Raw genomic sequence first — 25,346 nt, 5'->3', positions numbered from 1 at the left:
GCGTGGAATACAACTGGCAACTGATTTTTAAATGGCTTAATTTGAATTGGCTACAAGAAAGGGGATGCATGCTTTGATTCGGAGACAACTCCAGGAACAAACTTGCCAACACAGTTTTCAAGCTGACAAGCAGGTATTCTTTATTGCGGCGCCGGGAGACACGGGGGATAGCTCCACCTAACGTGTGTCTCCCCTGTTGCTACACAAGCCATCCTTATATAGCCCTTGAGCATACATACATATTCATGAGGCTACGTATGGATTACATCACTTTCCAGAAAGCTCCCCGCATGCGTACAGAACTGTGGTGGTGTCTCTGAGGGTCGTTTACTTCTTCCAACAATCTTCATCACTTCTGGCAGCCTTTGAAGCACACACAGTAGATGCTTATACCAGTTTAATTGGTTTGCTAGCACCAGAGACATAATAATCCCCTATCCTCCTACTTATCAGTTAGTTTACCTGCAGCCTATCCTGGACACCTGCTATTCCCAGATACTCCTTATCCCTGTGTCCTGTTTTTCTAGCCTGTTTTTCTTCAGACCACATCAACTATAACGATTTATCTTGTGCCAGTATGTTCTCTAGCTGTACTCTATTTTTTCTATGTATTATGCACCTCAGTAATTTTCCACTGCTACTGCTACAAAGCCATTGAACTTAACATTGCTTAAAACTAATTCTAAAGGTTTATAAATTCCATTTTGTGATTTTGTGTTCCCCTTGTTTCAGAAGGTACATTAAAGATTGCCTAGTTCCAGCTCCCCTGTAATGGGCACACACATACACCTTCCACTAGATCAGGTCGCCCAAGGTACCATCCAACTTGTCCTTGAACACAACCAGGGATGGGGAAGACACAAATTGCTTTTAGGAAAATAAGAAAAGGTATTGTGGCCATGCAGTAAGTAATGATAGTGTCTTTGACAGGACTCAATAACCCCAAATGATCCAGCAGTTTGCTGGTTCCCCTCCTAAAAGAGATCAGCAATTTTAAATATTCAGTACTGTGCTACCAGAACTTTGCCCACCCCAAATTAAGCACAAACACTTTGACACTGACAAGGTAATTTAAGGGTTATCCTGTTTGGGATTTTTTGTCTCCCTCCTGTTATACACTTAGGACTTATTAAATCAGATTTCCAAAGTTACTGGTGTTTACAGTTATTACAGGTAGGTAGATTTTCTGAAACATGCTATGTGACTACCATCAGAATCAATGGCAGGTAGGCGTCTACTTGTTTACAATATTCGTTTACATACTTAAAACATTGAAAAGCAACGGAAAGTTTGTCTTACATATAGAGGGCATTGGGAGGAAAAGGAGGGACTTTAATTTAAAGAGGAAAGTCACAGACACTTTAATACCTATGGAAAATGCTTTGAGAAGCACAGTAAGTCACTCCCCCAAACAAAAAAATCTCTGAAAGCAATATAACCTATTGATGGCACCAAAAATGTACCTTTCCTCTCCCTCCTCCTCCGTAGGTGTGCTGAACTGTGGCTGTGGACAATAACCACATTCATAAACGTAGAAGCAGAGCCAGGATACCCTTGAAAAGCAGGTTAAGTTGGCAGAAGTGCTATTCATGTCTATTGATTAGTGTTCTCTACTGCTTCAGAGTATGATTATTTTCACAAACTGGGAAAGCATGTTTCCATTGTCCACAACACAATTCAACACACTCACACAGACCTATTTGTTATTCTTAATGCCATCAATCAACTGACTACATTATTTGCAGTGTTCTAAAACCATAAAGTGCCAATTAGTACTGGCTAGTGATTAGTATTGGTTAATATTCCTCCCAACATTCACTGCTTGATGAAAAACCTGCCCTTCCTCTCCTATAGGTAGTTTTTTTCCGCTACTGGTAACAAAGACCTCGTTCCTTGACCTGCTAAAGCATCAGCAGCAAGAGGGACATATAGGATACGGGTATAGTCACTCTCGAGTGTATCTGTAATAGCTCTTCTGAGTCTTTACCAAGGATTTCTTTATCCAAAAGTTTTTCTTTTGGAAATGTTACCAGTTTTGAGCAGCCTTTTCCCTCCGAGTCAAGAGCTGTATTACACAGTGAATCTGCTCTAGTTTCAGTTGAATTTTCTGTCATACTTGATACAATTTGCTTCTGACTGAGACTCAGGCAACAATAACTACTGTATTCAATAAAAAAGGAAATAATATACACACAAGATTAGAGACAGTAGGTTTCCATTAGGTCAGTTTACTCCTTCCCATGTCCTTCCCATGCAGATTTACTCTCTACAAGACGCATCTTCCTCATTCTTTGTTACTTCTTGGGTTTAAGTATCAGAGAAAAGAAAATGTATCAAAATATCTGATGTTCTCTTATCTGATGCACACAGAAATTTGCTTTAGTGCTTGCAAGAAAATAAAGGAAAAGAGATTCAGTTTATTTTTTTAGAAACTTCTAGATCTATGCTCTGTGCTAACATCTTTGGCTGAGTGAGTGAGAGATTTATGCTGTATAACAAGGAGAGCACATCTCAGAACTTCATCCATTTTTCAGTGAGCAGATATTTCTCATCTCTAATAGGCACTTGCTCCAAAGCTGAAGTTATTCCAGCTCCCATATAGCCATTCCTAACCTCACATTATCGTGGATTTGATCTTTTATTTGCTTGCACAGAGTATCAGCTTTCTGCCTGCACCAATTCTTTCATTCCTTGTTCTTCTGTTTGTCATTATTTTGTAGGATTGACCTGAGAAGATTCCTGAAGATAAATGCTCGAGATAGACAAAATTACACTATACTCTGAGTTACTTTGAATCTGCTTTGTCTTCTCCTCGTGGATTTGTATTTACATTTACAGTAGAGCTATGACCATGAGGAGAAAGATTTCCAAGCATGCTTTCCACAAGAAATGCAAATTCAGCCCCCCTGTTTCATAGTTATATATGCAAGAGAAACAAGTAGCCACCACAACTGGAACCCTGACATATTGAAAGTCTGACCAACTTGCACTAAAGCAAATACAACCCAACATCATTCTCCCTTATCAAGTAGTCATAAGCTGCAGGCTTAAGAGAGAATGATGTCAACAGAGACTTCAGTTTCCTGTGTCAGTAACAGATAACCTGAACTGTCATTGGTTGGGGCCTGTTCATTTCTCATATAACGCTTAACAACTCTACTTTGGTTCTTCTGAACACATTTGAAGTTGAGCTACAAAAGAAAAAGCCAAACAATCCCATCCCCCCTTTCCATCTGATAATACTTGTGATGATGACAGTCTGAGTGCTTTGAAATCCTAGTGACACCATCTTAGAAGTCTGACCATGACTGTTAACAGCTGTTAATCACCCAAGGATAACAATGGATCATTTGATTCAAGATGGAGGCATGCCACCCAAAGGATTTGATGAGAGATGGCAGGTTTGAAGAAGAGAAGCTTCATGGTGAGAAGAGCCCAGCACAGGTGAAGCAGAGGAAGAGATTTGTTTCCTTTTCACTTGACTTCCCTTTTTCTTCTACCACTTCTAATTCTCTGGTATTTTAGACGAACACAACTTTGAGAAACAATTGAATTCTACCCCAAGAACAAGACTCCAGACAGAGTGTGCTTTGTACAGGCATACAGAACAGAAGGACTTTCTATAGGCCATAGACTGGTAACCCAAAGGAAACTTACTGCACAGTCTATTCATCTCTGCTTATCAGAACAAGCAGCACAGAGTGGACTGAGATGCATGCTGCATACCTTTGTTCTCAGTGAAGATTTATCACTCATACTAAAACCAAATCCTTAAGCCAGTGAAAAGGAGATGAAAAGTAATACAAATAAAAAACCTGCAGTAAAATAGAAACAAGTAAACATGATGTCTCTAATCCAATATTTCCTCTGGGCACTAGGCAGCTCTTAGGGGCTGTAGGACTGCTGCAGCAGGATTGCTTGTTCAGCCTGGAGAATGACAAGGTTTTAGGGGAGAATTCTCTGAGTGAAACCTGATGCATTTCTCCCAGAACACCCTGAAACTGCCTCTTCTCTGCTTTCAGGAAGACTTTTGGCAGATCCCTTCCACGAGCTCTGGTTGATGCAGGCTGAGGGTGTCACTGGAAGGAAGGGGCTCTGCTGGGGGCTCTGGCAGAGCAAGTCCTGCCCTCCAGCAGTGAGGAAAGAGGAACATGGGGGGAGCACGTCCGGGGGTTTTGTGTCAGGTGAAATTCACACGAGATATCCAAGAGCTTTTCGGCAGATCCCATCTGTCCATCAGCTTTGGTCTCAGCTGCCCTCTGCTGGCTCTGTCAGCAGGAAGATGACTTCCCCCAGACTGCTCCAACACACAGCCCTTGGAGTGCAGGGACCCTGCTTGGAAGGACAACCCTGGGTGCCCCCGGCTGCACACCTGGCTGCACAGCCCTGAAACCACCCCCAGGAGAAGGCAGCCATCACATACACCCCTTTGATGGTGCAGTGGGGAATCTGATGCTCCTCCAGCCCCGCCACTGGGAAATTAAAAGGGAGAGCTCACAAGCCCCTGGCAGCCCCAAGGAGCTGTGCCAAGGACTGTTGGTGACCCACACCCGCTGCCTGCAGGCTGCCCTGTAGCCATGTCAGCGGGTGCTGCTACCCATCCCCCAGCGGACCTTCCCGCACACCCTACTTTGGAGACAGATCTTCTACACCACTCTGATCTGACAAACCATGGATCCCTCCTCCCCCATTCCTCCTCTTTATTGGTGTTCTTTTTCTTCTCTGGTTTCAGTTGAGGTTTTCTGGTTCTGCCATCTTTCCATGAGCCTGCACTCGATAAATGCAGGTGTAGTCTGGGTACCCCCAGTTGCTCTTCACAACCAGTTTGATGTGTGAAAAGGCTCTGTGTGTGTTCTGTGAAGAGAGAGACAAAAAACCTGAGGCATTAAGTGTGACAGGGCAATTGATGTTTCTGCCCCTGCCAGCCCTGCTCCTGCTCAGGAGCAAGCTTCCAAAAGTGGGTAGGAGTGGCTGTAGGCATCTGAGGCTCACTGCTGGTACCGGGGCTTCTGCAGAGCCCGGAGGAATGGGAAGGGAGAAGGCACCCTCTGCAACCTGGCCTGCTGGGGACTGCGCCTCCCTTCCCTTTGCCCCTTTCCCTCTGCAGCTTGCTCTGTGCTGACAGAGAGGCTGGGGAGGTCCTCCTATGCGTGAGACACTTGGTGTGAAACCCCATGAAGTGCTCGATATCCTCTTCTCTGCCCTCCTCCTGGCAGGTGTGAGGGCAGCAGGAGAAAAGACACGTGTTGTGCTGGGAGGAAAGGACACTGCCCAGCCTGTCAGCAGGCCACGGGGTGCAGTGACAATGCTGCCCTGGCAGCTTTCCCCCCAAGGCATCCCTATTTTTCCTGGCACAAAGATGTTGCTTTGGTGGAGAGGCCACGTGTGCAGCTGGCTCTGCTGAAGGCAGCAGCTGCACCAGGGCTCTCTCAGCACTTAAGCTCCCACAGGAACAACCCTGCCCTTGCAAACCCGTTGCTGCTACCACCACCACACGCTACTCAGTCCTCCCAACTCCACCAGGCCTCCTGGGCAGTGCTCTGGGCCCCTGTGCCAGGGGAGAGAGCATTCACGCTCTTCCTCCCACGGCCTTGCAGGCACTCCTGGTTTTCTCCTGGGCAGCTTGCCCTCGTGCATGGACCGTACCTTCAGAGGGAAGGTCTGAAGGGCCTCTTTTGCCACGTTGTACTCGAACATCCCAAGGAGAGTTTCTTCTTCTCTGTCTGCATTCAATCCCTCCAGGGAAAAGCACAAGGAGGAAGGAGAGAAGCTCAGACTTGTCCCAACAAAGAGGATGTTTGTATGTGCTGGATCAGCACATACTGCATGGGCTGTTATCTACTCAGCCTCTCCTGGGGCTCTAGCAGCAGTTAAGCACTGTCTCCACCTTGTGTTTTATTCAAGAGCCCTGAGGTGCTCTCCCCAGAATGAGTCTTGAGAGGGATGGAACCTCCAGACCCCCTGAAGTATCCTGCAAGTGCATTGCAGAGCTTAGGAGAAAGCAGTACCCGAACCTCCAAGGATGCACAGAGCAAGCAAGTTCCAGTCACCGCTATTCCTGGGGGCCACATGCCAGGCAGAAGCACGGAGCAGAGACTTACAAACACAGCCATGTCTCGGGGGGCACTGGTGACGGTCCCAGATGGAGAGACCTCTTTGTAGATGTGCTGCACACTGACAGCAGTCAGATGGACTCGTGCTGGCAACCTGATGACCACCTGGCCCTGTTCCCCTTGTAAAGGCCAGCAGTTTCCTGGCGACACATCCGGCTGCAATCAGAATGTGAGAGCAAGGAAACGTGAGCTCATGCTCAGTTCAACACAGCTGCTCATTGTAGCTTGAAGCACAGGTGCTGGTGTGTCTGTGGGGTCTATTCCAGCTTGCAAATGATGCACGTGTGAGGAAATGGACAAAAGCAGCAGCCCCTCAGTATTATGGAAAGAGGAGAATACCTGTCACTAAGCCAACCTAGTCAGGGCCTTACAGATACAGCTCTCTGCCCAGTGGCTCTGCAGAGGACCCCCTGCCTCCCACCCCACAAAAGTACTGTTAGAGGTGAGTATGGAAATGAGGTCACCAGGGAGTAAGTCATTCCCCCAGCTGTGCCTGAGGACTGTGGGCAAGATGCAGTAGTTGAGCTCTGTTCCCCTCTGGAGGGGAACCACTGCTTTTTGTCAAGCCCAGGCCTGAGTTCAGGCTTTGGATTCAGGCAACAGATCAGCACTGTGGGCTTGAGCATTACCATTGGACTGAGAGGACAACCCCTAAGGTCAGTCCCCAGCTTTGCAGGAAGGAAACATGCACTGGTGATTTCTGCTGCCATACCTTTAAAATCGTATCAGGAGGGTTGAAAGTGTGGAAGAACCATACAACCTTGCACACCCAATTGTCTTTGCAGTCATATGTCTTCGAAGTTCTCTGCATGTCAACGACAGCACCTGTAAGGAAGGGAGAGCAGGTGACTGCAAGAGGCCACAGACCAGGAGGACGCTGTGCTCAGAGCCTCTTTTTGATGCTGCTGGATGGCTCCATGTCTGTCAGTCCTCTCCTCATCTCCATGCAGGCAGGGGTGCCTAGCTGTGCAGCATGACAGCACCCATATGCCTGGTGTCTGCTCCTCTCAGCACCACAAGCAGAAGGTCTGGGGGTGCTGGTGAATGACAGCAGACCAAAGCCAAGGGCTTGCTTTGCTGTGTGGACAATACAGGATAACCCCTCCATTCCCTTTCCAAATACAGTGATGAGGAAGGGAGCCCCTCCATCAGCCCTGGAATGGGGTGGGGGGGGGGTGGGGGGGCAGTGCCAGTGGCACCTGTGCAGAGGTGGGACCAGGAGGGAATCCAAGAGAGCCACTGCCACAGACCTGCTCTCGGACCTCATGAAGGTCCCCTGCTTTCAGCTCCCCTGCTTTGGAGAGCAGAACCTGGAGGACATCTTCCTCTGGGGAGTGCTACAGACAAGCACATGGCAAGGAGAATGGGATGCTGTGTGCATACCAGAACTTTTCAGGGCCCAGTCATATCTTTCAAGGTAGGTTTCCAAAGCCAGCTTCAGTGCTGCCTGGTTCACCTCCTGCCCCTCCTGGGAAAGACACAAACAAGCACAGAAAATGAGCACATCAGCAGCAGTTCAGCATGGCTACCAGCACCCAGAAAGGCAAAGGGTCAATGTCAGAAACACGAGGCAAGCCTTGTCCAGTAAGCTGAGAGACTGCAGCTGATGTGAGCCACGAGCACAACATCTGTGCCCACGGCCATGGGGTCCTCACTCCCTTGTTCCCACCTTCCACGCTCAGGCCATGTCCACGATGGCTGGCTATGGAAGTGGGTCTGGGTCTCACTGCTGCTCAGGGCCCAGCCAGAGCAGCCGGAGGTGCCCATGCCAAGGGAAGGATGTTGGAAGCCCCCCCACTGCCTGAAGCACCACTTAACCTGGCCCCAGAGAAGGGCCTGGGCAGTGCCAAAGCTATCCCCTGGCAAAGGCTGGCTTGCTGCGCTCAGAAGGCTGAGCCCACTACTAATCCCAAGTAGTGCTTCCTCGGGGCTTCTGCCCAGCCGAGCCTTCTTCAAAATGCAGGGTTACCTTCTTCCAACTGCTTATCTCCACCCTCAGCTGAGCCAACTCCTCCAGCACAAGCTGCAACTTTTGGGTTTGCTCTGTCCAAGTGGTTTGCAAATTCCTGCAGGAACAGGAAAGCAGGAACCGGTCGGCGGATGGTGAACGGTTGTATTCTCTTCCCTTGTCATTCCCTTCATCATTATTATTACTGTGGTAGCAGCAGTGCTTTGTGTTATACCTTAGTTACTGGACTGTTCTCAACCCATGGGAGTTACATTTCTTGGATTCTCCTCCCCATCCCTTGGGGAGCAGGGCGAGAGAGAAGAGGGGGAGTGAGGGGGTGGCTGCATGGTTCTGAGTTACCAGCTGGGCTTAAACCACGACAGGTTGGCTGATGCTTCTGCACAGATCCAATTCCAGCTCAGGAAACATCTCTTACCTCAGCATCTTTGTTTCTGCTGCGGATGCCCATGACAGATCCTGAAAGGGAAAAATGCTGTATTAGAGTATTCACCACCAGAGCTGCTGGGGCTTCCCAGGAGAGGCTTCCCTAGGAAGCCCCGGCAAAAGCTACTGCTTCTTTGGGCCACTCGTGGACACAGAAAAGCCCATGATTTAGCCAGCCACTGTCAGCAATGCTCCCTTGCAGGAGCTGCCTGTCCCAAAGGGTCACCAACCTCTCTCTGTGCCTTTGCTCGCATCGTCCACACCGGCAGTGAGGTCCCACAGTAAACACCAGCTGCAATTGACATCACCGAGAGACAGTTACTTGACCTGGGTTGCAAGTGATCCCTGCAGTGCCGTGGTCTCCTCCTGGTTGCCTTGTGGATGGGGCAGCAGGTAAGCTGAGGAGGTGAGCAACATGGGGTGCAGAGAGAGGACGTGCCTCTGACCGGAAGCCATCACCACAGGCTTCAGGGCATTGTGTAGCCATGAGCTTCAGGTGTGCTCAGTGAGCCAGAGCTATTCCCCGTTTCCCCTTACTGCTCCTGTGAGCCCCGAGACCAGGCTGCAGCAGCCAGGAGAGGTATCAGGAGGGGCATCAGTCACCCTGCACAGCCCCTCTGGGTATCCCCCAGTACAGGCATGGAAATACATACTCCCTTCTTTCGCAGGCTTGCAGACTAAGCAAGCCCTTTGGTCCTGTGGCCAGTGTGGCAGCACGGCTGGGAGGCTACCAGTCTTACTGGTACTTGAAAGCAAGTCCTCGTCAAGGACGTACTCCAGAAGCACTTGGACCATGCGAGTTTCCACACATATGGGCCAAAAAGCAAAGCTGGCATCCAGCACAACCAGGCTGTCACTCTCAAACGTTTGCTCACGCAGACTCACCAAGAACCATCAGAAGCAAGAAGACAATGAATTTCAAGCACCTCTTCTTGTGCACAGCCATCTGTTGCCTGAAAAAGGACAGTTTCCCATGTCTGTCAATGAGCCAGGTTTGGAGCAAACCAGCTGGGTTACCACTGCCAGGCAGGAAAGCCACTGTTTTGGAAGCCTGCTGCTGACAGACGGTTGCCAGGGAAGCGCCCAACAGGAACACTTTCTGTCCACACCTTTCCAAACTGCAGCAGCTCTTCCCCGAAAGAACTCCAGGACTCACTACTCCCAGCAAGTAAAGAGGTTGAGCAAATCAAGACTTGCGGCTCTGCACCCCTGCGTCTGCCTACACAGCAGTCTGTGCCACCATGACCCAAGTCTGGGCCTCTGGCAAATGTGTGGCAGTGAGACTGCCCAGGGGCTTTACACTTGGCTCTCCCTGAGAATGGCCACAACACGAGCAGTGCTCATGAGAGTGGGAAGCTGGCTGAGAAACACCCCTTGCTCTGCCCTTTGCTTGCACTGGCCCTCAGACATCTCCTTTCTCCCCGTGCCCAACACAGAAACATGCAGTACATCCATATTCCTTTCCCCATCTTTGCTTTACAGCAAAGATGCAGCCTGCAGTGGAGGAAGAGGAAGAAGTTGGCGGCAGCAGCAGCAGTCCCCACTGCTTGAAGCACAGCCGGCAGCACAGCCCAATTCTCACCCCCTCCCTCCCTGCACCCTGACCCCTGCAGCATGAGGCTACCGCCTCCCCAAAAGCCCAACAGCAGAAACAGGGTAGTACATACCCAGTAAAGATGCACATGGTCAGCAGGGATCTCCACAGGGATGCAAGGGTACCTGCCGGAATGCAAACAAGGCTGAGGACCATCCCCGGGCAAAGAAAGCAGAGAGGAGTTAGGCCTCTCTCGAGGTCTCTTCTCCAGGCTGCTCAGCCAAGAGTGTTTTGGCTCCCTGCAGGGAGGCAAGCACCGAGTCCGAGGCACCACCTCTCTGGGGTGAAGAGGAGGGCAGCCTGCATCTCTCCAGCCACCTGTGACTGTGCCAGACTTGGGGCACAGTGCAGCTCTCTGAGCTCACCCCAAGGACTTCACAGCAAGAACCAGTGCTGAGCTTACTTGCAAGCGCTGTGGCCCTGCCATGAGGCTCTGGTGGCCCTCGAGCGGATGAGCTGGGAGTGGGCTGAGAAAAGCGGTTCCTCAGCTCCACCTCTGTGAAGAGGCTCCTGCGGGAGGGAGAAGAAAAGAAGATGCCGATTGCTCGCAGTGCTTGCTGGCAGAGCAAGCCATGCTTTCAGCCTAGGCCCACCAGAAGGGAGCTTGGCAACGCACAGGGCTCTTGTGCAGAAGCGTCCGTCAGCTTCCCCGTGCTGATCCATGACCATGGCTGTATTAGGCCATGTCCCAGCTACTGTCCGAGCCTGATGCCCCATGCACGAGCAGCCAACTTCGTACCTACTCCCCTGGCCGTGGCTCTGCCCTCCAGCCTCTCCTGCTGACCGTTGGTCAGTCTCCCTCTCCAAGGAGACATTTAAGGCCATTTTCTGTGGTGCCTTTCTCCTTGCCATCTCTGGGCACAGGCAGCCTCCCTGCTCAGCTCTTCCTCCTAAGCTTCAGCAGTCAGGGTTCCTCAGGCAAAACCGGCTCCAGCACCAGCTCCACGCTGCCCTTCCACAGGAGGATCCGTGCCCAGGGCAACAGTCACCTGCAGCTGTGGGCTCCTTCCCTGCCCCACAGAGCTTTATGGGTGCCCAGCTCTGACTCAAGAGCGGCAGCTCTGATGTCACAGTGGGGCTGAGCAGGGCTGCATCTGGGCTCCCCTGGGCAACACGGGGCCTGGACCAGACTGGGGCTTGCAGTGCATGGGAAACAGGGTGAGCTGGAGCTGGGCACTGTGACCACCCCAGCACTTCCTGGCCCTGGGCAAATACAGCTTCTCAGCCACACACACACAGAGGAGGGATGACAAGAACAAACATCTCTCCTGTTGCCATGGGAACTCTGTTGTCCCTGCAGTTAGCTCCAAGTGGCTGCCTGTGGACAAGCGTCTGCTTCTCCGAGTCCCTCCGGATGGCCACATCCTGCTTGGGGACAGAGTTGGCCTGGCCAAGGATGAGGGCATTGGAGGCACATCCCTTGGGGACAAGGGCCTTGGGTGACCAGTGTCTAAGTGCCATCCAGCGAGGCGGCTGCAGCCAGAGCCTTGCTGGGGACAGAGTCATTGGCACCCAGCACCTGGAGGCAGCTCTGCAGAGTGGGACTGCAGTGATCTGTGTGGGTATGGTGGCCCCAGGCAGTGGCAGGCTGGTGGCCAGGGCAGGGGATATTCTGCTCTGTTGTCTGCACTGGGGAGGCCATGGCTGGGGACTGAACCAGACAGGGGCTTGCAGTGCATGGGAAATGGGGTGGGCTGTAGCTGGGCGTTGTGACCACCCCAGCACTCCATCCAGCCGAACCCTCATCTCCCAGTGCCCAGCATTCACCAGTGCTCCCTGCTGCCTCTCGTGACTGAAGATCCCAGTCACCCGGCACTATCCCCACCTGCCAGTACACTGCAGCTGTCCTCCCACCTCCCACTGTTCCCCAATCCCGGGATCCTTCATGCCCCAGAATCTTGGGATAAATGTACTCATGCATTAGCTGAGGAGACAATGTCCTCAGGTAGTGGGAAACATCTTCAGTCATGGGGGAGAGTCATCCAGGCTCTGCGGAAGGCCCTGCAAGAGCAGGAAACCTGGAAGGCAGCAAGGGAGTGTTTGATGGACCCCGAAGTGAGGAGCCGGGGCAGCCGCACAGACTGTGCCCCCCCAGACTGTGCCGGCTCCATTAGCCCTAAGGTCGGCAAGAGGGCGGCACGACCCCTCCATCCTCGGGCGCTGACAGCTCCGGAGGGACAGAACCAGGCTGGATCCCTCTGGGGAGCTGCCCAAGGGAGCCGGGGGGGAGAGAACAGAGCTGCAGAGGTCAGGGCCAGACCGCGGCCCTGTGGGCCCCAAGATGGCGCCGAGCACTAAGGTGAAGGGCGGGGCGAGGATGCTCCTGGCGGGGAGAGGGAGGGAGCACAAGAAGGGAATGGGGGGGGTGCAGGGGGGACACTGATCCGAGGGCATCGGGAACAGTGTCCATGATGGACACACACCCCCGAGCAGAGGGATGGGTGAGCCCAAAGGGGAGGAACAGCCCCGCCCACCGTAGAAGTGGGCGGGGTTGGAACCCGAGCAGAGGGAGGGGCGAACCCAGAGAGGGAACAGCCAACACACAAAAGTGGGCGTAGCCGGAGCCCAACAAACAGGCACCGCAAACCGGAAGTAGCCGTCAGTCGAGTTCCGGCTCTGAACCAAGCACCGGGGGGGGACGAGCGGTTCACAACCGGTTCAAGGTTAGAGGAGGAGGTGTTATAAATTGAGACCACAACGGATCATAATCCAATTAGAATTTTATTAATTATAGCAAGTAGAATATGAGCAAAGCCAGCGCTGGACGGCAGGGGAGTCTGCGCTCCGCCTACTGCCGTACTGAGCAGTTCAAAAAGCCCTCCCTTATACATCTTTTACTTCCGTGTTCATGACGTAGTTGAGGTACTCTGCGCATGCTTCAGCTGTTGCTAGGGGGTCGACCTCTGCCTCCCGGTGGTCGGTGAGGCCGAAGTAAGAAGTTTTCCTCCTTTGTTCCATAGTTGACCCTTCATTTATGTCCTTATATGGAGTGGTTTGTCTTATTTCTGCCAGTTCCTGGAACATCTTGTAAGCCAGTTTCTGTAACACCTTGTGGTCATCTTATGTTTGCATAAACGGTTTCTGGTTTAATTGGTGTAAGCGATTGTGGTTTAATTGGTGTAAGCGATTGCGGTTATCTTATCTTGCATAAACTGTGTCCGTTAACTGTGTGCATAAGCAATTTCATATCTTTTGTTGTCTAACCTTTATATTGGGCTTAACATATATATACCTAACATATATCTTAATAAACAATACCTTATTCTTTAGTTTTTCACATTAACCTTTACACCTTTTAATCTTCAGACATGGATTTAGGGTTAGTCGGCGCCCAGTCTGCTTCTCCTGCCGCTTATCAGTAGGAACAAACATCTGTGTTTTTGTCATGGTCTTAAGGCTTGATCGCCCAGTCTGCCTCTCCCTGGCTTATCAGCAGGACCTTTCATCTGCTTTTGTCAGTAGAATTAGCATCTGTTTCTTCCCCTCCAGCAGTAATCAATGCCTTGGCAAGATGGCAATGGCAGGTACTTAAGACAGACAACACTTTTGTTTAAGCAAAGGGATTCCTTTAACTCCCTTGTACAATTTTTCTGTATTACCCCCTGTACATTGGTTACCCGTGTATCAGTCCCCCCTTTTTCTATAAAGTGAGTAAATTCTTTTACTCTATTATTTATGACAGACCTATCCATGTTACCTGGAGAAGGCCTTGGTTAAGTATATCTCTGAACCATCCAGTAACTCCTCATCCAATCCACTTCCAACAATTTTAAGCTTTTGCATATTCTCCTGCAGTTTTCCCAGCTTAGCATGGATTGATTCAGAATGGTCAGATTACGTTCATGCAGCACATACCTTTGAAATCCTCAAAACCTTTTCTGCAAGACACCCACTGTATCTTGCAGGACTCAAACCACCAGATGCCTGCTGCCTAAAAAACAAAACTTTTTCTACAAGACATCCACTGTGTCTTGCGGACCCAAACCACAAGATGCTCACTGTCCCCTGTGACTGTAAACCACAGGATGCCTGTTGCCTCTTGTGGGTGTACACCAAACGGACACTAGCAGCCGGGTATACACCTAATTAGGCCAAGCTTCATGTAGTATGTGCAGCACTTGTACTGCCCTTCTGTTATTACCGTTCGATGTGATTTTCCAGGGAGCTTTTGGAGCCTTTTTGAATCCAGACGCTTTGTTCTCTAATTTTGATAGTAGTGAAAGTTGTGAGTAATACTTGGAACGGCCCCTTCTACCTTGGTTCGAGATCTTCCTCTGTGGTCTGAAAGATTTTATGTATACATAATCTCCAGGTTGTATATTATGTACTGGACTCTCCAGTCCTCTGCTTCGAGTTCCAGCCACGTGGTTTTCTTCTCCCACTTGGAGAGGCACTCCCTGTTGGACCCCATATGGTCTTCCATATAAAATTTTACATGGTCTAGCCTTTTCTTTCGACCGAGGTTTAGTTCAAAGCCTTAATAGAGCCAGTGGTAAGGCTTGGTACCAATATTCATTTATTTCCTGACATATTTTACCAGTCTGATGTTTTGATCAGATGAACCATCTTTTCTACTTGCCCACTGACCTGGGGCCTGTATGGTACATGTAGTTGCCAATCAGCTTCTAATTTTGCTAGTTTCTTGTAACTATTTTGCTCTAAAGTGCGAGCCTCGGTCGGAAGAAATTGCCTCTGGTACTCAAAACAAGGTATATCATACAACGATGTTCCAATTACTTGTCTTACATTATTTATTCTACAAGGGAATGCTTCTGACCACCCTGAAAAAGTATCGGTTAACACCAACAAATATTGGTAACCTGTTCTTGGTCACTCAGGAAGATTTATCTGCCAGTACTGTCCTGGGTAGCTTCCTCCCCAGTTGTACCAATTTGATTTCTATTTTCTCCTTCCTACAATTTGCCTAAGTATTTATACAAAGAGTTGCGACCCCAATGAGTTTTATTAGGTTCCTCCTGAAGTATTTTCCATAGTTGATTACAGGGAATTAAAATTTGCCCATCATGTATCTGAGCCCAACCCCCTTTTTTCCTGTCCTTTGAGATCTTCAATCAATTTTCTATCCTCCTTTGAATATCTAGGTTTAGATTTCTCAATTGTTAGTTTGCCATCAGGGATTCAGCTTCTTGTTTGTCTTCAATATTGGCCAAATTATTTCCAGTTTCCTGATCAGAATCACCAGCTTAAATTTAAAAACCAAAAAAAAACCATGAAGGAGATAACCAGTGGGCTTCTTTCTGTTCCAGAACTGCTAATACAACATGAGACACTAGTACAGTAATCTTTTGTCCCAAGGTAAATTTGCAAGCCTCTTCAATGTTCATGACAACTGCAGAGGCATCTGGGCTATCCTTTGCTTGCTTCATCCAGCTGTTTTGAAAAATGCACCACTGTCTTCTTATAGGGTCCTAGCTTCTGAGCAAGGACCAAAGCTATTCCCTCTTCATAGGAATATAGCAAGTCAGAGAGCTGTAGTTCTCATTAGCTCTGTTTTAAAGCCCTCCTCTACAGAATCAGTCTATTCCAAAGAGAGAGGTTTCTTTTAACAGTTCATATAGTGGTCTTACCAGAACACCATAATCATGTATCCATGTCTGCATCATCCAGTCATTCCCAGGTACGTACTCCTTGATGGCTGATGGTCGTGGTGTTTGATAAATGGCTTCTTTTCTAGCAGTTCCAACTTCTATGTTCTCCTGTTGTTTCATATCCTAGGTAGGAAACTCAGGTTTGAATTAGTTTGGCCTTTTGTCTGGATACCTGATAATCATTCAGTCCCAGAAAATTCAACAATCCCACCATTAACGAGACATATTCTTCCTTTGTTCCTGTAGCAATTAATAGGTCATTCACATATTGTAAGAGAGTCCCTCTGAGTGGTGGATTCCATGTTTCTAGTTCCAGTGTTAACTGATTTCAAAACTCGTCGGACTGGTTTTAAACCCTTCAGGTAATACTGTCCAAATTAGTTGAGTTTTCCTTACTGTGTCAGGATTTTCCTTATTCAAAAGCCAATAAATTCTGGTTTTCTTTGGCCAATATTAAGCAAAGAAAGAGTCCTTTAAATCCAAGACAGCAAACCATTTGATTATTATTCAATTTAGTAACAAATGCCTATACCCCCCTTCCTTGGCAGTTCTGTAAAGTCAATCTGCCATTGTTGGCCTGGTCCATTTGTTCCCTTTTAGATTTTTCCAGATTGCAGGGTCACTTATATTACTCTCCATTGCCTCCCAGGGCCATCTCTCTCCCCGGTTAGTTCCCCCATAAACACAGCAGTTAGTTACATTCAATGCTTTAGCTATATATTCAGCAAGATTTACAAAGAGATTTTTTTAGCAACTGTGGGAATTTCATATTGGACTCCAGTTTCCATTTCATGATAATACATGATGTTGTATTGACTCTTTATATTTTTCTTTGATCTTAATACTAATAATCACATTTGGGTCTTCTCCAGTTCCATATATTTTAAGTCCAATTTTAGTTATTTTTTTTTTTCTGTTTCCAATTTTTCAGTTAAATTTCAGTTAAATTCACTGGCTTGCAGGCACGGGTTGTACAGCTATTCCTGCTATTAAACCTCATAGAGTCTTACATTGATAGTCATATCTCCAGCCTGCAGTATTCCAGCATACACAAGACCATCCTTTTCTTCCACAGAGGTGTGATGACTGATATCTAGCCGTTTGACTAGGTACATCATCAGGATTTATGTGACATTGGTATTCACCTGGGCAAATATATTTTGGTTGGCTACTATAGTACCACCTCCACTCTGAACTTCCACAATTAGTATCTAAATTATCATCTATAATATCACATGCATCAAAAATTATTGACAGTGAGGTACTCGAATTGGTTATAACTTCATAACTTATTCCAATTAACCTTCTTCTGAATTTGTTCTCACTGAGTTTGATTATATATGCAACTGCCTATCTTTGTTCCTTTGCATTCATAAACAGTGTGATAGACCAAGGTTTTAGAGGTTATCCCCCTTCTTCTAGTTGTGGTAATGCATTCAACTACAGTTGTGAATGTTTTTAAAAGCCACGGCATTTTCCCATATGGTTCTTATCAGAACCGACACCAAAAGAGGTCCGGTCAGGATCATAGTGGTCAGCGGTCACAGCCCCAGGGCTTGCAGCCCTTGGCAGACCTTTTCAGCTGCAGCACCGACTCCCTCCGGTCTTGCCCTCTCCGGTAGGTTAAAGGTATACCCCACAACAACTATTCCAACGAGGTGGTAATTTCACACCGAATGCAAAAAGAACTGTAATTGATTTCTCAAAAACTATTCGTGGTCTCCCCTACCAGTAATAATATACTTCAAACAACTGGGACACTTGGCTCTTAAAATAATTTCAGCTATATCTGCATTTCCCATATCAAATTTACAGGAGTCAATATAAATTCCCTCAGTTACTTATCCGAGTCCTCTTCAGGGTCAGCTTGGTGTCTCCGGGTTCAGTCACAACTTTCCTTTATGGTTCCTTTTACTCATGACGCGTGTGTCCACCCTTTTTCAGCAGTTCTTATTGCCGTTTCTGTAGTTAAAAGAACAAGAAAAGGTCCCTCCCAACGAGGGGATAAACTCTCTTCTTTCCAGCTTTTATGTCATTCTTGTTCTAATTCATTCACTGGAGCTGCCCCATGGCATCCCCCTCCAGGGCAGTCTCACTTCCAGGGTCCAGACTCCCCATAGCACACACACCGATCTGGTTCCACAGAAGAGCCTACTCCCCCACCTCTGCTCAACATTCCTTCTCCACCAGTTTCAAAGCAACCGCTTTCTTTTTATCCACTTTCCATGTTTCCTCCTTTACTCCCAGTCCGCATTTATCAACATGTCTGTTTCCACTTGTTTGTCTATCCCGGCACCCATCCCATACAACACATACAACACATACAACATACAATACATACAACACAGGAGCTGCTCGAGCTCCCTCCTTAACTTTAAACATCTTTCCCCAGTATCACAATCTGAACAACATTTCTTTAGCTTTTAGTTTTTCCTGTTCTTTTCCAAAGCAAAAATTAAGGGATCAGGAAGAGGTATATTAATTTTGCACTGTCACATCTGCATACATTCCATTTTCCTTGTCACCTCAAAACAACATTAATTATAACAATGTATCATAATTCAAAGTTCCATTTTTGGGCCATTTTCCTTCATCTTCCAAAGTGTATGAAGGTCAGCATTGGTTACAATATTTTACCAACGTTTTCTTGTTTACAGAGGCCCCAGAAGATCCTCTCAGTTCTTTCTAATGAGCCAAAATGTAACCCAATGGGCTTTTCCTCAGAATTTCCTTGTTTTGACCGGCTCCCATTTCAGTCAATCTTTTACAGATCTCTATAGCTTCTCAGTGCTCTGCAAATGCACTTATGAAAATATGAGAGCACCTACACAAGTTTCAGTTACAGAAAACCTTTGCAATCATGCCTCTTAAATTTTTTCTTTTTTACATTTTTTACAATTTTTTTTTTTCCAGTTTGTGTTTTTTCTCTCTTTTTAATCTTATACACAGGACAGAGACAGGACCACAAAACATAGACACTTCGTCAGTCTCCGGCCGCTCTCCTCGCGGAGACACGGAACCGCGGATTGGGACTCCACACTCGCTTCGTAGCTATGCTACGTCTCAGTCACACAGAAACACCAAGTTACACATGGGATCCCCCACTCACACTATGGTTCCGCTTACCCTCCTCACGGTTCTCAGAATTTGAGATACAGCAGAAACCTGGTGGGTTCGCTTACCCTTCACCTGCCCCCCTAGCAGGTCCGTCCTGGCTCCCAAAACTCGGGATGCAGGAAAACCCGGGCTCACCCGATCCGCTCCCAGGATCGCTAGCAGCCGCTCTATCGGTCGGCGAGCCCCCCGCTTGCAAGCCATACCAACCAAGGGGAACTTCGCTGTGCGCCAGACGTCTCTGCGCGCCTTACCAGCAGCCCCGGGCCACGCGTACGCCTTACAGGCCACCTAAATTACCAAAACCTAAATTACCAAAACCCAAATTACCAAAACCCAAATCACCATAACCCCAAACATACCGTTTCTCCGCAGCCGGCACAGGTTGTTGTCTGTCCCCGCAGTGAGCAGACGAGAAGTGGAGGTCCTCCAGGCAAACAGCCTGTGGCGCCGAGGATGTCCACCCCTTGGCCGATCCTGCAGCCGGACAGAGGTCTCCTGCCTGGCTCGCCAAATTGATACGCGGATAGACTCCACAACTAGTTAAAATTGTAAAGTAGGTATGCTTTTATTCAGCGCTGAGGTGCATGGGGATAGCTCCTGCAAAGCATGCACACCTGAGGGTTGTTCTCCCTTTACACTTATTCTCTTAAGGTATACATAGACATGAGGTTGCTCAATCCGCCTATACATATTTATTATCTATCCCCGCTTCGTATTATAATGAGCCGGAAGGTCCTTTGCACTTGCGCAGTGCCCCTTCTGGTCATGGGCAGGGGTCTTCAAGATGAAGTAAATGAGTCTTCCTCTTCTTAACCTTTACACCTTTTAATCTTCAGACATGGACTTAGGGTTAGTCGACGCCCAGTCTGCTTCTCCTGCCGCTTATCAGTAGGACCCAACACCTGTGCTTTTGTCATGGTCTTAAGGCTTGGTCACCCAGTCTGCCTCTCCTGCCGCCTATCAGCAGGACCTTTCATCTGCTTTTGTCAGTAGAATTAGCATCTGTTTCTTCCCCTCCAGCAGTGATCAATGCCTTGGCAAGATGGCAATGGCAGGTACTTAGGACAGACAATACTTTTGTTTAAGCAAAGGAATTCCTTTAACTCCCTTGTACAATTTCTCTGTATTACCCCCCTGTACATTGGTTACCCGTGTATCAAAGGTTGATTGCAATCACTGGCTTGCCTCAGAGGGCAAATTCATGTTTGGGAGCCACAAACTATTGAGTTCAGAGCTGCGTGCACTGCGGAGGGTCCATGAGACTGAGGCAGGTGTCAGCACTCGGTACCTGGGACTGCACTGAGCAGTAGCACTGAAGAGCTGCAGGTGGCACAACTCTTATGATACTCAAGCAGTTTGTTCTTTGCTAAGGTGTCAGGCTCCTTTTCCAGCCACACGCAGGATACAGTGCTCGGTTGGCCCAGAAGGTGGTGGCCGTCCTGCTGTAGGCTGGGGAATTGCCTTCCAGTGTCCTGTTTTCTGGCCCAAGGAGGTGTTTCTGGCCTTGCTCCTCGGCTGGGCAGATGTGGAGGGGGAGGGCTGTGCAGGGAAGGGAGGGCAGCCAGGACTTGGAAGTGCTTTTGGGCTTCAGCAACCTGTGTCATCCTGGTGGTGAGAGATGGGGCAGGTTCTTCCAAGGGTGCCTCTGGTGAAGCTTTGAAATTGCCATTTCAGGCAGCAGAGAAACACTGACAGCCTGGGGGGATGAACTGGAAATGAGACTTAAAAGCTTCTGTGACTTGGGGAATCCTTGTGCAACTTTTCAGGCTCCCAGTAAGGAGCAACCACTGTGCAGCACTACTCCCCTCTCATCTCCTGCTTGTGATCTCTAACCACTAGAATGATTTCTGCTGCAACCAGCAATAAAGGCAGAGGTTAACTGCATTGCAGCTCTGCAGAGGAGGCCAAAATGATGGAAAAGATGAGGTGGTTCAAGGCTCAGCGTAGGGTTTGCATTCAGAGATGCTGACTTCTTTCCTGGGTGATGCTGGGCAAAGTCCCTTCCTCTCTTGGCACCTCTGTTTTCATGCACAGAAACACATTTGTGTCACTGAAGTGGTGGGATGCTAAACCCATTGGTTTGCTTTGGAAGTGCACCGGGATCCTCTGGCGCAAGGCAGTGCAGATACTGTCTTCTCATCCCTGTGGGTGCAAAAGGGAAGGGGAAAAGTGTGCTGCTGGTAAAGTGCAGCTGAAACCCAGTTGCTTCTCCCCTCCCAGTGCAGGAGGCTTTTTCTTGAGGGCTGCCAGCTTTAAGAAACCTCTGGTGAGCTTCTCAGTGAGGAGTAAAACTCGCTGCTGTGCTGGGAATAATAGGATCCATGGGGGAGCCTGTGTCTCAGGGTCAGCCCCGTGCTGAGCTGCTGCTCTTCCTCACCAAGTGCTTTGCTGCTCGTGCACGGACACGACAGGCTCTGCAAATCTGCTGCTTCTTCAATGATCTGCTTGGTTCGTCTCTCCCATGGCACAGGCTGCAGAGGCAGGAAGAGGACAAGCTGGTTGATGTTCCTAAGGAGCACGGGGTGGTCCCCCCTCTCAGAGAACACCCTTCCCTTCCCATCTGCACCTCCCAGAACCAGGGGACAGAGGTGCAGGGAGACTCCACGCCTTTCTGCAGTGATATTTTCACCATTGTGCCCATGGTAAGTGATGGCTGAGAACCTCCCTTCCTGCTCCTCGTCCTTCTCCTCTCTGAATGAGGTCCCTTGGCAGATCCCATGTCAGCTGCTCCATGTGCCAAGAGAGGAGACATCAGGTTTCTGGTGAGGCTGGGGGCGCTTGTTGCAGAAAGCATTTCTGAGCAGCAGCAAGAGCCGACCCCAGGCTGGGCTCTGCTGCGAGGCCTGTGACTCAAGGGCACTTCATGAGTGTCCTCACAGTGTTCAGAGGTATCAGTTACTCTCTGTAAGGACACATTTCCATGTAGCGCATGGGGGTGAAGAAAGGCCACTGGTGCACTGTTAGTTCACATCCTGACCTGCAGAATGAAATGATCTTCTCTGGAAAGGTGTCCAAATTGAGCCCAAGTTTAATCGGGGGGACAGCAATCCATTCCTAAAACCTGGATGTATACCACATCTGAGTGTCCCTTCCAGTGCCGTCTGTGAGCCTGGACACGAGGCTGGCAGGTTTAAACAAGCTTTTTGAGTTCTACTGCAGATAGGTAGAGAAAACTGCTCACTTTCCTGGTGATGCAAGCAAAACCCCCATGTCCTTCAATCAGCCAGAGCCGTTGCTGTGGGTATTCACATGGTCTGAGCTGAAGAATGGCTGCTGTCTGAGCAGTGCAACATCCCTTCTCATCTTGGAGTGAAGCCTGGAATAATCCCAACCTCTTCTTTCTTTTCCAGTGGGTGAAACTAGTTTATGTTTTGATTTTGTTTTTGAGGAAGGGGGCTGCTGTTCTCTTCTTGCTTGCTCCTGCAGCGCATGTAAGGCTGAGAGCCACCAGTGCCAGCACAAGTGCGGTCTCACAGCACTGTAGCTGGCAGCAGCACGATGTGAGCAAGAGACTGTGTCAGAGCAGCAGGGATATTGGGGAGAGTGGGAGCTGCTGAGCTGAGCCTTCAGAGCATCCTGTGGTGTGTGAGCTGGTTCTGGAGTGTGCCCCAGGGCTCCTGCTTCATTCCAGTTGCTGTGTCTCCACAATGAGCTTAAGCTGCTCTTGAGCTCTGAGGTGCATTAAGGGGAGGTCTGGAATTGTGCTGAGTCCTGTCCCACATCAAGATGTGATGATGCAGAGACGTGAAGTGTAGCTTGGCCCCAGCTGTGAGTGGAAACCTTTCCTAAATGGTCGTGTTCCTGTTACATGGTTTGCTCTAGGGCTGAATCAAAGCAGGCTCCTACAGGAGTCTCTCCCCTGCTGTCTTGTGCAGCGTATCAGTCTCTTGATTTCCATGAATTCCATTCTTTATGGAACAATCCTTTTCCCATGGAGAGTCTTGCTCTTGAGCCTGTTAAGTGTTGGGTCAGTTCTCTTGGGATGGAGGATATGAATGCAAGGCTCCAGTGGGGTGCTGTATCAGGATTGTTCCTGAGAGCTGTGCTGATCCCTAGAAAAGGAGAGGCTTTAGTGCTAGCCCATAAGCTTGTCCTCAGGTGCCTTAGAGAAGTGTAATCTGGCTGTGCCCTGGGACCCAGCAGCACCTTGGATGTATGGAGATGTGTCCCTTGTGAGGATCGTGGTGCCTCACTGGATGGCTTTGTGGTGCTTGGTGGCCAGCAAGGCATCATCCCTGGCAAGGGGGTGTGTGTGCTGCACCCTCCTCTGATTAGCTTGTAAAGGAAGCAATGGCACGTGCCCAAAGCTCTAAGCTCCCTCCTGCACTAGTTAAAGAGTGTGTACAGAATGATGCCAGCAGTCAGTGTTGGTCTCGGTATGTAGCAAATCATGCCCCCAGGGCCTTGGGCACTCGCAGTAACCCTGCTGGGCTCTCCTTTGCACTCCTCAGTGTTTGAGATGCACCTTTGCAGTGTTCTCCAGGTTCTTGCTGAAGCTGTACTTTTTGGTGCAGTGGCAGCTCAGGGTTGTGATGTTGAGTTTGGGTTATCTGGGGCCGGGATCAACTGCAGAGTCAGACAGATGCCTTGAGGCCCTGAGCCAGCTCCAGCTGCCCTGGCTAGAGGAATGGGGATGCAGGAATGGGAGGAGGCCTGGGGCAGCAAGGGCTTTGTGTCATGGGCAGTGTCTCCTGTCCACATGGGGGACTTTGTGCAGGTTTTGAGAAGAATCCAAGTGACTTTACTCTTTTCAGACTTTGCAGTTACTGGCGGTTGGTGTTTGAAAAGGGTTCTTCTCTGCCTGTCCTTGCCCGTTGTTCCTGACTCAGAGCAGGTTGTGCATCAGGGAACTACTTGCAGCTGCAGGCCAATAACTTCCCATGTTGTAGCTCTTTAAATTTTGTGGGGCTGTCCTCTAAGCTGTCAGTGCTGTGTCAGTGGCAGAACCGTAGCTAGTAAATATCTGATGCTGCAGGAGTGCTGGAGGCTCCAGTCAGTTCAAGGCTCTTCTGGACAGAATTCCTGAGAATAGCCAAGAGCAGAGTGGAATCAGAGCCTGGCTGTGCTGATAGAAAAAATGACTCTGTTCTTTTTATCTGCTTCCGTGAACTCAATATTGAATTCCTGGTAGAGCGTTATTACGGTTGCCAGAGGTGTAGCTACTTACGTCAAGTGTATTTGTAATGCTGGGGCTGAAGGGCTGTACGAGGTGCCTTTGCTTAAAGCAGTTGGAGGAAGTGAGAGCCTATAGAAACCAGGGGTGCCTGCTGAAATGTGTGACAAGGCTTCCTGGGCCTGAGCACCAGTGCCAGGATCCTGTGGGAGAGCAGCAGAGAGAGAAGACCCTGAAGAAGCAGCAGACAGTTGCAGAAACGAGTAGTGTGGCCCAGACTTAAATCCCTGAGCCAGAGCTCAGTCATCTCTGAGGGTAACAAAAGCTCCTTCCGGGTGCCAGTAAAGCGAGGACTTGGAGGTGTTTCTGCAGCTGCTTCCAAGCTCTCCTCTAAATTCTGTGACAAGTGTTGCTTGCTCCTTGCTCTTTGCTGATGCTCTAAATAAAGGCTTACAGGCGCTGTAGTGGCAACAGAATGTGACTGTTTGAAGATAAATGGTTTGCTGTCACTTCTGTTTCAGGAGGGAGATATCTTGCCAAATTCTTCACTTGAAATCAATGTGATCTTTAAGCCCAAGAAGAAGCCAGAGTCTACCAAGAGGCAGCCTACTGTGACATCTCAGTACACGCACCTCCTCATGCTCCTGTTCCCACAGAGGAGGTACAAACACTCTTCCAGCCCACTGGGATCTCGTGTAGCTCTGGAGGGCTCAAGAGGACAGTGCTGGCACATGCTGCTGTCCCTGCGGTTCCGGTGGTCTCATGTCTGAGGCCAGGGCTCAGTATGCCTGGCTCTGGCTTCCTGACCCCAGAAGAGACAAAGCAGTGAAGGAATAAGCTTTCCTGCCCAGGGTTTGCCAGCATTTGCAACACACACAGCTTTAATGAAGGAGCACCAGGAGCCTGTAGACCATTTACCTCCCAAATGAGTCTTGGTTGCGTGCTCTCTCCTCCTCCTGGTGCTGCGCCTTGGTGCAGAGTAGCAATGGGATGGCAGGTGTGAGATCTCGGTCCAAAAATTGAGCCAAGGATTCAGGCTTCAGTGGCTGAGAGCAGCTTTCAGACTGAAGATCTTGTGCATCTGTCATCTCTAGGCAAATCTATGGAAAGAAGCCACCTGAGTTTGGCGTAAGCCTTGAGGTCTCGGTGCCTTTGCACCAAGGTGATGTGCACGTTAGCATTTACATGTCTGGCTAGATGTGATCTGCTCAGTAGAGGGGCTGGTTTTACAGGTGCTGCAGGGATGAGACAAGGGCAAGTGATTGGTTTGAGCTTAAACAGGGGAGATTTAGTTTAAATCCAGAAGAATGTTTGGTAGAGTGGTGAGGGCACTGGAACAGGGTGCCCAAGGAAGTTGCTCAGTCCTGGCAATGTTCAAGTTCAGGCTGGATGGGACTTGGAGCAAGCC

At 49.1% G+C, this 25,346-nt stretch overlaps 1 protein-coding gene across 1 annotated transcript; it reads right to left on the bottom strand.

The window, feature by feature from the left end:
* Positions 1 to 4,660: 4,660 nt before the first annotated feature.
* On the bottom strand, positions 4,661 to 12,292 carry LOC117438737 (sperm-associated antigen 4 protein-like). Its single transcript, XM_034074173.1, has 12 exons — positions 12,013 to 12,292; positions 10,503 to 10,609; positions 10,173 to 10,224; positions 9,391 to 9,458; positions 8,736 to 8,797; positions 8,498 to 8,538; positions 8,083 to 8,179; positions 7,497 to 7,581; positions 6,826 to 6,938; positions 6,102 to 6,269; positions 5,647 to 5,736; positions 4,661 to 4,854 (listed from the first exon to the last, which is right to left on the bottom strand). Exons 1-12 carry the CDS (start codon positions 12,066 to 12,068, stop codon positions 4,729 to 4,731), a joined length of 1,065 nt encoding a protein of 354 aa, XP_033930064.1. The 5' UTR covers positions 12,069 to 12,292; the 3' UTR covers positions 4,661 to 4,728.
* Between the last annotated feature and the right edge of the window lie 13,054 nt (positions 12,293 to 25,346).

The sequence above is a fragment of the Melopsittacus undulatus genome, unplaced genomic scaffold (assembly GCF_012275295.1).
Source record: "Melopsittacus undulatus isolate bMelUnd1 unplaced genomic scaffold, bMelUnd1.mat.Z mat_scaffold_586_arrow_ctg1, whole genome shotgun sequence".
In the NCBI taxonomy this organism is placed as follows: Eukaryota; Metazoa; Chordata; class Aves; order Psittaciformes; family Psittaculidae; genus Melopsittacus; species Melopsittacus undulatus.
Note: the sequence above shows the minus strand (reverse complement) of the source record. Positions and strands in the feature narration are given on the sequence as shown.